The sequence below is a fragment of the Corvus hawaiiensis genome, chromosome 22, assembly GCF_020740725.1.
Source record: "Corvus hawaiiensis isolate bCorHaw1 chromosome 22, bCorHaw1.pri.cur, whole genome shotgun sequence".
In the NCBI taxonomy this organism is placed as follows: domain Eukaryota; kingdom Metazoa; phylum Chordata; class Aves; order Passeriformes; family Corvidae; genus Corvus; species Corvus hawaiiensis.
In genome coordinates, this window is record NC_063234.1 from 1,237,240 (window position 1) to 1,250,257 (window position 13,018).

The 13,018-nt window shown below is 45.5% G+C and overlaps 1 protein-coding gene across 7 annotated transcripts in view; it reads left to right on the top strand.

Annotated features, from left to right (window-relative positions):
• RERE (arginine-glutamic acid dipeptide repeats) overlaps positions 1 to 13,018 on the top strand; it is a 177,384-nt gene that overhangs the window by 103,351 nt on the left and 61,015 nt on the right. For all 7 annotated transcript variants that reach the window (XM_048326414.1, XM_048326409.1, XM_048326413.1 and 4 more), the window contains 3 exons: positions 4,814 to 4,862; positions 7,453 to 7,577; positions 8,355 to 8,454. In XM_048326414.1, coding sequence (XP_048182371.1) covers positions 4,814 to 4,862; positions 7,453 to 7,577; positions 8,355 to 8,454 — 274 coding nt within the window. The remainder of the gene's footprint in view (positions 1 to 4,813; positions 4,863 to 7,452; positions 7,578 to 8,354; positions 8,455 to 13,018) is intronic.

Below are 13,018 nucleotides of genomic sequence, written 5' to 3' on the forward strand. Positions count from 1 at the left end.
CTGCTGTGCTGCTGCCCAGTTCCACTGTCCTGCACAGGAACTGGGGCTGTGCTGGAGCAGTGGTGCTGCTGTGGTGTTCAGTCTGGTTTGGCAGTGAATATTTGCTCTGGGAAGTGCAAAGGCACTGCCTGGCCATTTTAGAAACTGTACAGGACAAACACTTAAACAGCATTATTCCATGCTGGATTCATTTGCACATTTACTCACCAGTGTAAATGCTGCTTGTAAACAACACTCCAGTTCTGTTAAAATCGTGTGTAACCAGATAAAAACCTTTGCATTTTGCAATGGTTCCCAGCAATTCATTTTTCTGAACTTATGATCAAAATGCTGGTGTCTTCCTTAGCTGGAGGTAAACAAGTGTTAGAGAGGTGCTCCATGGCACCTGCCAGCAAAATGTTCCCCACACAGGTAATTCCTGCGTGGAGAGAGCACTTCCTTCCTTTGCAGTAACCTGGCTGAATGATTGTCACCTCCATCCCACCTTCTGGGACACACTGAGAACTCTCTATAGGTTGTTTTATTCCTCCTCTATAAACACGATGAAAAAGTAACGTTATCTTGAAAAAGCTTTTCCTGTCTGACTCGAACTTGTGCAAGCACTTCCTTCTGCAGACAGCAGCAGGGCAGCCTCCACGTCCTTCCCGTGGTGCCCCTGCAGTCAGGAGCAGGCTGGAGCTTGCTCTGGAGGTACAGGAGTTGGTACATGTTTATTCATTCCTGCTTTGGAGTGAGCAAGTGCTGAGAACCTTCCCTCACAAGTTCGTTTGCCTGAAATACAGGTTGGATTTTTCGCCCGGAACACAAAATTACTTCAGCTTTTTTTAAAAATCATAACACACTGTTAAAATGGGTTTTAAATGAAGCTTATAGTTACGAGGGGAAAGAATATTTTCTGAGCATTAGATACTATTTCTATAAAATTAATTTAAAAATCTTGCTTAAAGAATGAAGGTTTAAGACACAGGTGAAGTCAGGGAACTTGTTCCTCTGAGGTATTTAACTCAGGTTTGTGGTAGTTGTGCGATTTTTTTTTGGTTAAAGGTTGAGTAGCCTGAACGTGCTTGTCCCTTTTACATTTTGAAGTGTGCAGTGTATGAACATGACATGCACAAGATAATTTTGGGTTAAAATTAAGGATGCACTTGGCTCAATATCCTGCCTTCCAACAGTGACCATAAGCAGATGCTCTTGGCTGCAGTGCCAGTCACTTTCAGGCCCTGATAAACTGGTTTTTAATCTGCTGAAGTTGGAGTGATTTTGTTCTCTCCTGTTTTGTCCCTCTAGAAATGGAACAAAATGATCCTTGCCAGATGTTTTTAGAACTGCCTCTGAAGAGCAGGGGTCTTTCATCTTGGATATTGGACTATTTGAATTAAAGGACTTTTTTAAAAAACCCTTTTCTTGAGACTTTCTTGGGAGTTTCTGTTAATTTTACAGAAGTCACAAGTATCTAAGAATTGCTTTACTGTGTGACACTCTCAGTGGATGTAGCTGATTATCTGGCCATTAATAATGGCTGGTAATCAGTGTAAAGTGTATGACTGCAGTTTATTCTACAATGCATGTGTCTAACATGGGCTTGGTTTTATTTAGTAAAGCCGTTGATGTTGATACCAGGCTTCATAAATAACCCCAAATCTTGTAAGATTCCTTGTTCAGTGCTACAGCTTGTTATTGCTTATTAAAAACAAACCTACAACCCAAACCCCTCCATATCCTGGCTTTAAGATGTCTTTCCTCTTTTAATCTTTGGTTGTATAGAAATAATGACCTTCTCCAGCTGTTTTTGGGCACTTCCTTAGCCAATGGCCTGTCCTCACACAGGCATGGCTGAAAGCCCAGGGGCCCCTGTCCTGGTGCCATCTCTGGTGCCAGTTCCACAGCCCTGACCCTGCTCCAGCTGCATTCCAGGCTGCTGGGAGCTGGTCAGGCTGAGGGCACTTCAGTGTGATGGTTGAAACTTCCTCTGCACGTGAAGTTTGTGTCACTGATGTGCCCATGCCACACCAGGCCATGGGTTTTAGCAAGTTGGCTTTGAAAACCCTTTCTGGAGAGCTCTGAAGAGAATCAGAAACACAGTTTGAGAGGAGGTTTGTGGCTGAGTGAACTGGTTGGTTTGAAAACCTTCTTCTGTTGAAGCATCCGTCTCATTTAATTAGGGATCACCTCAATCTGCAGAATCAGGGATGATGATGCCCGGGGTGGTTACGTGGGTAGCACAGAATGTTGTCCTGTGTGTGATGTTTGGGTTCTGGTTTTGTTTTTGGGGTTTTGTTGTGGGCTGGTTTTTTAAACTTAATGGTAGCACTGTGTTATTTCCATGGGTTTTGAGCTGTTGCTGGCTGGCAGAAGCTGTCTGAGAGCCAGTGGGAGCGCAGCATGTGGGGAGAGCATTGAGGGCACGGTGACCACAGCAGGACAAATAAACCCTGGCTGCTGCTGGGTGCAAGGAGCTGCACAAGAGCAGAGCTGGTTCCATGGTGCTGCAGCAGTGCCACCTCCCTCAGCCCCGTGCCAGCCCGTGTGAAAAATGTGCTGCTACTGCAGAGCAAGTCTCTTGCTGAACTCCGGCAGTAAAAAGGGAAACATGAAAGGAGCAATTGCATCATTTCTGAGATCCCACCTTGTCAGGTGATCCCTGACCCCGAAGGGCCACTGGGGCATCCAGCCCGTGTGCTCCCATCAGAAGCCTGCCAGCCTCCCGGCAAAGACCTTCCCTGGACGTGCTGGGCAAGAACGGGCTGGGATTCACAGCAAGGACAGGGCAGGGCTGTGCAGAAATCCCCAAATGCCTTTTGCCATTGCCTCCAGCCTCAGGAGAGTTCTGCTGCGAATTCCCAACCTTGGATCCTGCCTGGCTCTGGGCATTGTGTACCAGCGAGTCCTGAGCCCAGGTTATCCCCAGAGCCGTTCTGCTGTGCTGTGGGGCAGCTCTGGTTGCCACGTTCCAGTCCTTCCTGCACTGTGTCTGTGGACAAAGCTGCCAGCTGTGCCAGCCTTGGTGTAACCTGGTGAGTGGTGTGAACATGAGGGCAGGTGACAAACAGAGGGCGAAGCTCGTTTCTGTACTGGAAGTCATGGAGGAGCTGCTGTGCCAGCCTTCCTCCCTCTCTCCTTCTTCCTAGAGCTGGGAAATGAGAGCTCTGCACCAGCCTGTGCTGCCTCAGCCCCTGCTCGTCCTCACCTCTGAACTGTTTTGTCTCAGTGGTGCTGCCTTTGGCCTTGAACCTCCAACCTCCCTTGTTGCTTCAGAGCGGAGAGGACAAAGCTGCATTGAGCTGAACATCCTCTCTCCTCTCCTGGAGCTGTGTGGAACAAGGCTCTGTGGATCAGAGCGTGCTGCTTTGCCCTGCTCTGCCACAGAAGCCTCCTGCCTTTTTGATATTCCGGCGCTGGCTCCCAGCTCCTTTCTGACCAGCCCCTGTTTACTTTGCAGAACACAACGTTGCCATGGCAACAGGTTACTTTTCAAAGGGAACATCTTGTCATTATATTTAATCCACTGCAGCTGAGGAGGACTGAAATATTAAGTTGTTGTTGCTATGGATACTGCTTTGTTACAGCAGTTTCTTTTGTGTCACATTTCATATACAGTGTTGGCTCCTTTTTTCCCTTTCCCATCGAATAAACACAGGATGCCATTCCATTCTTATTGTAATTGCTCTCACCAATATGATTTAGCTTCAAATCTGCAGTGCATTTTATTTTCCATAGCAAGAATTTTTTTTTCCATTTGAAACCCATTCCTGGGGATGTGGAAACAGTAAAATTATGGAGCAGATCGTGTGCCCTTGAGGAGCCAGGGGCTTTGTGCCCTTTTAAAATCCCAGTGGGATGTTGAGCAGCCTGCCAGAGCTTCCTGCACGGCAGCTCAACTCAGCCCTCACCTTCTGGGCAGGGAGCACCTTGAGGTGTGAATATGCTCAGGAAATGGTGATGGGGTGATGGAAAGGCACAGAAATATTTCTGCCCATGCTTAATGAGGAATGGTTGGAGAGCCCCACTGAGTTCCCACAGAAAGTGTTGGGAGCAGAAGTCCCATCCCAAACTTTGCTTTTAACTTTGCAATTACAGGGTGCTCCTTAAATGGCTTATTTATCATATTCAGTGTGGTGCAGCTGAAGAAATTGGGGGATATTTGGTTCTTCCCATCTGAGCTGAAACCAGCCCAGTGTTCAGTGTGGGTGCAGACCCTGCTGGTGCAGCCTCCGCTGGTGCAGGGCTGGGTGCAGCTGCAGACGCTGCACAGGAATGTTGTGAGCTTCACTTACACTGATGAGTAGGGATGTGCATGGCCTTAAAATGAATTCTGGGAGGAAAGGAAGAGCATCAGCATTTTCTGTTGTCAGGTTTCCCTTTGCTCCTCACAGGGAAGAATTCTGACACCTTGTAGCTGAAAAAATGTAACCTGGTATTTAATGTATGACTTTGTAAATAGAAAATTGATTTCCTAGTTCAGTCATTTCCTTGCATAACCTGAAAACAAGAAAACAGTGTCAGGTTGTCTTGCAAAAATATGCATTGGGGGAAAACATTTTGATGTGTTCTCATTGTTTTCTGGAGGCTTTTGGCTCATATTTGGAGTGGATTTGTTTCCTAGGAGAGTAGCACTGTCCCAGCCCTTGCCAAGGGGTACCTTCCACAGACCAGGTTACTCGACACACCTGAGTATCCCCTCTTGTTTTCTTAATAGTGTGTTTTTTTTGCTTCTGTGCCATTTGCATTGGAAATGCAGTGACAAAAAAGAATATGACCCTGAATTTCATTAATTGCAGTTCTTTCTCATTGCTGTTTTTTCTTTGTATCTTAGGAGGCTAAACAGTACCCAAGGTGAAATCAGAGTTGGACCCAGCCACCAGGTAAGGAGTTTTGTTCGCATTCCAATATCCAGAGATGCTTTTGCCTCTTGGTCTGTTCGGATGACAGTTGCTTGAAGTTGCATGTGTTCAGATACAGTGGGGTTTTTTAGAATCATCTTTAGATAACTCACTTTAGAGAGTTCTCACTTACTGAGATTTTTCTGTGTCAGATGTTGATATGTCAATGATTTTTAGTAGCAGAAGTGCTATTGGGTTAATTCTTGAATAAGATTGGAGGAATATGAGTAACTGCTGGAAGTTAAAAAAGTGCTTTAAGTCATTTGGATTGTTAAAATAGAAATTGAGAAAGCTGCTGAATACACTGGGAAGCAGAATAAGGTTAAGACTCTAGATGTTCCTGGTATGTTAATTCTAATTTGAGAGAAATCCTTCATAAGCATTGGAAATAATCTGTTCTTACAGGGTATTAACATACAGCTTGCTCTGGTTCATAGGGCCAGATCTGTCACTGGGAACTGAGGCCTCTCCTTTTCCTGAGGAATTGGCTTTGTAGTGTCCAAGTGCTGGATTTTTGCATCCAAGTGATGAATATTCATTCAGACCCTCTTCAAAATCTTGTTTAAGAACTAGTGAAAGTAAATATTTATGGAACCCGATGTCACATTCTTAAGGATGTTTTGCCTTCAGAGGAAAAAAGTCCTTGGCAATTAAACCTGTAGTGTTCTTTTCAGTAGTCATAACAAGAGTGCTGTAAATGATACCTTCAAAACAACTTTCATCTCAAATTGTCATCTAATATTTTGGCAGGCATTAGTCACCCTGCTCTAAGGTATAATTACCACATGCATTTATGGATGGGGAGAAAAAGGAGGAAGAAGGTCCATTGATTTAGAATACTGTTAATTCTTGCTTGCTTCATGCTTTAGATTTCCATTGTTCTCTCACTCTACCTTGTTTCTGACAAATGTCATCACCGAGAGGATTTTCCCAGCCTGTTCATTAGTGTGAGGTGTTGTGTTTGGGCACAGGAGGGCTTGGTTGTAGCTGTGCAGGAGTCAGACTGAGGCTGGTGTTTGCTGCTCCCTGCTCTGTCTGACCCACCCTGGGGAAGGTGTGAGAGGGGTCTCTGCCTGCGGGGCTGTGCTGGTCAGGGGACAGATGTGGGCACTCCTCACCCCCCTCAGTGAGCACAAGGTGAAAGCAGCAGAATGCAGAGGTCCCAGCAGTGGTTTCTGACGACTCAGGTCAGCTGTGCACGGTACAGGTGGCAGAGGCTGCTGGCTGGGGTTTTCCTCAGTGCGCAGATCCGCCGCGCTTCTGCCTGTGGCACCACAGCACGAGGGACACGAGTGGGCACAGACCCTCTGCAGGACTGCAGAATTCTCAGAATTCACCTTGCAGGGGGAGAACACTGGGTCTCTGCTGAACGTTCTCCTGGGACAACTTCTGGCTACAAATAACAACCAGGGAGGTTTGGAGTCCCCACCCCTGGACGTGGCACTCAGTGCTCTGGGCTGGGGACAGGGTGGGGATGAGTCACAGCTTGGACTTGAGCATCTTGGAGATCTTCTCCAGCCTCAGTGATTCTGCGATGAAGAGGAAGCTGCTCATGGGAGTAGTTGCAGTAATTAAGCATTTTCCAAAGGTACAGGAGGCTGAACATGGCCTTGTGCAGCCCCCTGGTTGCTGGAGTGCCTTGCTCTCACAGAAATCCCAGTGCTGGCTTATCCCTTTCCAGAAGAGAAGTTTAATGACATATCCATTTTCCCAGGCAAGAAGTAAAATAAAGTACAGATTAAAGAGCAGAACATGAAAGACATCTGAACCTGTGACTTGTAATTACTGGTTATGTATAAATGTTGCCTCTCAAATACGTTTAGCGTTGTAAGTATAGGAGGTAATTATAGGGCTTAAAAGCTGTTTCTGAAGAGGCTCTCAGCTATCTCATCTCAGAGCAGTAGATGACTAAAGATGCTAATTGGGTCTCTGGATAGTGTAATACTTATTTAGAGGCAGGGTTCATTTCGCTGAGCTATCTCCCCTTTCAGGAAATGTCTTTGTTTCTCTTTACAGTTCTAATGATTTACTGAGCATTTAATTTTAAACTTGGTGTCAAATGTGTAGGGTTTCTTGCTGATTTAAAATAGCACACGTATGGTAACTACCTTCTTGCCTTCCTTCATATGAGAGTGTCCTGTGAGGGTTTCAGCCTGGCAGGCAGCAGTTAGATCAGCACCCTTGTGACAAATGCTGTGTCTGAGGGGGAATTGTCCATCAGCTCTGGACTTCCAAACCATGCGGGCTGTGCAGTATGAAATGCTTTCCTTTCAAGCTCTGCTGTTTCTGTGTACAGAAAGGCTTCACAGGCATTGGGCTGAGGTGGTGTTAGCCCTGAATAATTGTCAGGAAAATCGCTGTCCTTCTGAAGAAGGAGTGCTGGATAAAGGGAATGGGTTGGGGCTTGATGCCTCAGTGTCCTCAGAGTTCTGAAACTTGTAACAAATCCCTTCACCACCTGTTGCCTGAACATCTTCCATCTACCAGATCATACTATTCCAGAGAATTTATGAACCTGTGTATCCTCCTGACATTAAGAACAACTGCCATGTCTGTATGAACTCTTTTCCAGGCCAAGCTCCCTGACCTGCAGCCGTTCCCTTCCCCGGACGGGGACACGGTGACACAGCACGAGGAACTCGTGTGGATGCCAGGAGTCAACGACTGTGACTTGCTGATGTACCTCAGGGCAGCCAGGTGAGTTCAGCCACCATCCTGCTGTGCCTGTGGCCTGCTGGGGTGGGAATGTGCAGGGTTGTGGGTGCCAGTGGCATCAGCTGAGATGTTCAGTTTGAGACAAGAACGCTCAGATTTGGGCCAGCACAGCATCTTCCCATCAGCTGTGGCTCTGGAGTTAAAATGCAAAGCCAGCAGAGTGTGCTGGCATGGAGTGCTGTGGGATGGGTGACAAAGGAGGAACTGCTCCAGGTGGAGCAGCTGGTTCAGCAGAGGATCCCTTCAGGGAATCCCATTGGGAGCTCCAGTTTGCATTTCAGTTCCTCCCTGATTTGCCTGGTGGGTTCAGCAAACTGAAGTTGGTGGGCTTCACAGTAATTCAGAGTTTCAGTAAATTACTTGTAGCTTGCAAGAATTCAGAGGCTGGGGAATCTGCAATTTCAGTCAGTTTTCTGACATAATAAAACCAAGACGACAGCACAGAGTTTGCTGTCTCTGCTGAGACTCTCTTCTCCTGTCTGCAGGTTTCATCTTCTGTAATCCTGATCAGGCTCTGCTCCTATGGCAGTGCAGACTTTTAACTGATGAAAGCAAATTAGATTGGATTTTAATGCTGGATTTGTTCCATGTGCTGAGGGGACTCAGCTCTGCAGTTTTGTGCTGCTTTGCTGTCCTTGTTCCATAGTGTTGCAAGGCCCTAAAATTCATGATTTAAGGTGTAAATGCAGTATTTGAGTGTTGCACGATGTGTGCATCCAGCAGCAGCTGAGGAATTGACCCCTTTCCCCTCCCCTGCAGGAGCATGGCAGCCTTTGCGGGGATGTGTGACGGGGGATCCACCGAGGATGGATGTGTGGCTGCCTCCCGGGACGACACCACCCTCAATGCCCTCAACACAGTAAGTGATCCCCGTGGGCAAGAGCAGCCTTCCTGCCATCCCTGGGCCACCTAAAGCAGGGAGTGCCTCAGATGTTTAGCATGTAAGCCAGATTTTGGGGTCACATTTTTTGGTAGTACCTTCCTTTCAAATCCCAACTGATTTTCCTAACTCTGAGCTGCAGAAGTTCAGTGATGACCTCGTGGGTGGTGCCTTGAAGGTGACCCCAGTGAGTGTTTTTGGGAAGCTGCTCAGTTCAGAGCCACCAGCTGGAATTGTGATTTGCTCAGCTTCCCCTGGCCTGGCTCTTGGGCCTTCCATTCAGCCCAGCTAGTCTGGAGTTCTAACTGGAGTTAAAATGCCTGCATTCTTCACAGGGAAAATGTTCCTTGTGTTCCTTTCCCTTGGGATGGAGGCCACCTGACGCTGGTGCTGCACCACTCTGCAGTTGGCTGATTTGTTCCCTGACATCCTTCTCAGAGACTCAAATTTCTGTTAAGGTCAATAATGACTAAAGAGGTTTTGGAATTGGAATTTCTCTCCCCTTATCTATAATAAAAGCCTAATGCAGAAAATTCATTTAACTTCACTGCTTCTCTATCTACTTTAATTACTCCCTTTAATCGCTTGGCAGCCTGAGGAATCTGCAGTTGCACTTGTAGAGTTCTTGCTTCTGAAATTAGATTAGTCCCAAAATACTTGGGTTTGTTCTTCTGATTCTTTTCTCTTTGTGTTTCTAGTGCATGTCTATTTTAGAAAATGCTTTCCTTGTCCACTTTGAATTTTTCTAGATAAGAGTTTCCTTATAAATAATAGTTCTGTCAGGGATATTTTAAGAAACTTTGACTTATTTCTGGAAACCTGCTTGTTTAACTTTAAACAGTTTAGATAGGTCACTTGTTGTCCTGACAAAATGGTACCTTTTTTATCTTTCAGTTCACCACCTATTTAAAACAGATCAGATTTATCTGATAAATGATTTGTGAGCCTCTTAACCTGCACTAAGTTGTGTCTTTGTTTAGAAATTATCATATGCAACCCAGAAGATTAATGTAAAAGAAAATGGTGTGGTATGATTTCTTATTATGGAAATCCAATAAACTTTGGAGGAGCACTTCACATAAATCAGTCTTGACAAGCTCCTTTGCTGCTGTTTTATTTATGTAATAACAGGTGCTGTAAGCCCCCAGAACGATTTATTGTTAATTATGCCAGATAGAAATGAAGATCATGGAGGCACAATGCAACATACAGACATCACATACATGTATTTATTTATATCTCAGCTCAATGAAAGGATTATTCACTCAGCATTCCAGGTGAATTCCAGCTCCTGTTCCTTTGTTTGGCTGTTGGGGTTTGCTGCCACATTTGTCACTGTAACCCTTAGGAAGGAAATAAGGTTTTCATTTGGAGTTTGCTGCCCTCCTGATGGGTGCTGGTGTCAGACTGGGAGGGCTGGAGGAGGGCATAGCAGCTCCTGCAAGTCTTTCACCACAATAATGGTGAAAAAATTATCCCAGAAAGCTCATCCTGCTCTGTGGGGGGAAGGTGATGCCAGATCTGACAATCCAGGGAAGGATGGAACAAGGTGAATATTCAACACGAACCTTGTAGCTGCTGCTGGCAGTGCTGAGGAGGGAGAGCTGGGGGAAATCCTGGAGTAGTTCCTTCCCTTCCCTCCTTCCCTCCTCTTTGCCCTCCAGACTCTGATTTAGCATCAGATGTGGTTTAAGATCCTTTCTGTGTCCATACCAATGCAAAGCCAGAAACTCATGACCTTTTTTATCCTTTTGACCTGTGCCTGCTGGTCAGAGGTTCTGCAGTGCTGTTCCCAGAGATCCCAGGTCAAGCAGGAGTTAATTTCCTCCTTTGTGCTCAGATTTGACGGAGTTGCAGAGGAATCATTCATTCCCAGTGGTCAGCCTTGCCTGGTGTTCTGCGAAACAGCAAACCCTGGAACAGACACTGAGGCTGGCAGGGTGCAAACTCAGTGTGGAACACGAATCTCTGAGGTTTTGGTCATGGTTTTGCTGGGGAAATCAGAGCCAGCCACTCTATTTATCCTCATAAGGTGAAAAAATAGCACCACTTAAACTGGTGTAGTACTACATGGAGGAGAGACCAAACAATGATATGCTAATATTGTGTAAATCTCTCTTTACTAATAGTGTTGTTGTGCCTTCTGATAACTCTGCTGCATGGGAACGTGTCGTTATGAGTGACAAACATGACAGTGTAATCTCAGTGCAAGGAAATTCAGTTCTAACTAAGATGTCACCCAGACAAATTACTCCCTGTTTTAACTTGCCCTTAGACCAGATTTTCTTGTTCATTAACTACAGACAAGGTTGAAAGCATAAAAAAATTATTTAAATATATGTTAGCATTTCTTCTTATTACTAGTTTTGCTTCTGGATGAGTGTTAATGAGCAGCTGCTCTGCTGGTTCACACGAGGTAGGGCAGCACTGCAGGCCAGGCTCCCTGCCCGGGCCTGTCAGGGGCTGGAGCCACCTCTGTGCAGGAGACAATTCTGCCACTTGGGATTTCCACTCATCCTCATCCTCGCTCTCAGGGGAGAAACTTCAGCACTTTATTTGTAAGATGAGTCAGGAAGTCTTTTTTACAGAAACTATTGAAACAGGCAGATAAAAAAGGGCCAAAACCGACTGCCGTGATTGCTTCTAAAATTTTTGGGGAATATGGAAAATACTCCTGTTTCTTGAAAGGTTTTTTTTAAAGTGCTGTTGTAAGTTTTGCAGGTAATTGGCAAGTTCTGGTCCTGGCTGTGTGTGGAGCACTGGCCATGCCTGCATTACCCCACAGCTGTTCTGCAGCTGCATTTTGGGCTGTTTGGCAGCTCCCTGGCAGTGCCAGTGCAAAGTGGCTGCATCACAAATATCAGGCTTCTTAATCTTCATCAGCAGCATCGCTATATAGGTGCTTAAAATAGATTAGAACTGGGGGGGGAAGAGATGGAAGTTGGAGGTTTTTTTATTTGATTTTGTCTGATACCCAAGTAATACCCTAAAGGGCACTTGGGGCTCTTGTCTTGCTGGGTTTTAGAAATGGTTGATAAAAATTAAAAGGAGCATTTTCCATTTTCATAGCAGGGCAAGGATGTCCGTAGCTATAAAGAATATCCACAGCCCACTGAAATTTGTCAGCTCTGCTACTGAAAGAAGTGGCCTGAATTACATTTTGTATTAAATTGGGTGTTGGGTTGGAGTTATTACACCCAAAGATGGAGCTGCTCAGGCCACATGGCAGCAATCCCCCATCCTGCTTCTCATTTTCCTTGTCTTTGTCCTTCTCCCTCATCTTGGGATGTGATTTGTCCAGGACAAGTCATCATCCCATGGAAGAGCCAGCTCTGGAACCTGGAGAACTCTGGAATTCCAGTGATGTCCTACCGGTGCTGGACATGCTGCAGCCCCATAAAAGTGGGTTTGGCTGAATGATCCCTTCTGCTTTAAGGTCCAACCCAAACCAGGCTGGGATTCGGTGATTTTGAAGCGGTTCAGTAAAACTCTCATGAGATGGCAGCAATTTTGCCTTGGAGAAAAAGGCTCTGGGATCTCACTGTTCTTAATGGATTGCAATTATTTTATCCTGAGTCCTGGATGCAACCTCACTGAGCTGGGCTTTTCAAGGGAGGTCATAATGGCTGTAATTGCCAACGGAAGCCTTGCTGGAGCAGGAGCTGCCAGATGCAATGCCACTCTGCTCTAAAAAGGTCACAGGAAAGGGACATTTAAATTAAGTTATAAATTACAATTGAAGAACAATATTTTGATGAGCAAGCCCAGAGATGTCAGAGCTGCAAGATGTAATTCATGGGTTCATTACAGACTGGAGGTGCCTGACAGCTGAGCCATGCCAAAAGAGAATTTATTTGCAGCATCACCCAGACAGAAATGGCATCTCTGCTCAGGGGCTGGAGTAGGAACTGGGAACCTTGTGGGAATGGGCAGACTTGATCGTAAAATCCCTTCCCTGGGACCTGGCTTTCTTTAATAGCAATATAAAGGAGGCTTTTGGACATGTGCACATTCAGACTTTTTCTTTAGTCCTGTCCAGTGATGCAGAAGTTGCTGTATTTTCTGTTTTAAGGTGCATTTGTGGTGGTTCCCTTTGTTGCAGTTGTTCATAGATAAAATGTCACGGTGGTGCCAAATTTGGATGGCAGAGTTAATGCTAAAAATGGAGATTCTGTGGCTGACTGGACAATGATCCAGTGTTGTAGAAATACCTGGAGAAGTTAAAGCAGAAGTTAATGAAACCAGAGGCAGTCATCATTAGCTGTTATTTATATATTTGAATCTTGCCAATAAAGCGCTCAGATATATTAAATGACTGAAAGTGAAAAGCAGAGAATGAGCCAGACTGGAACATGTAAATTTAACTCCAGCACTCAGAGAAAATATTTTTCCTTTCTGCTGCATTATCCTACTCCTGGCATTTATGAAACATATTTTTCCCCTCCCACCTGCTAAAAGTAACGTTTTTCAGGAGACTCTAAGCCTGTAGCATGTTCTCACATGGCTCTTCTCTGTTCCATGGCTCTTCTGTCACGTCTGTGCT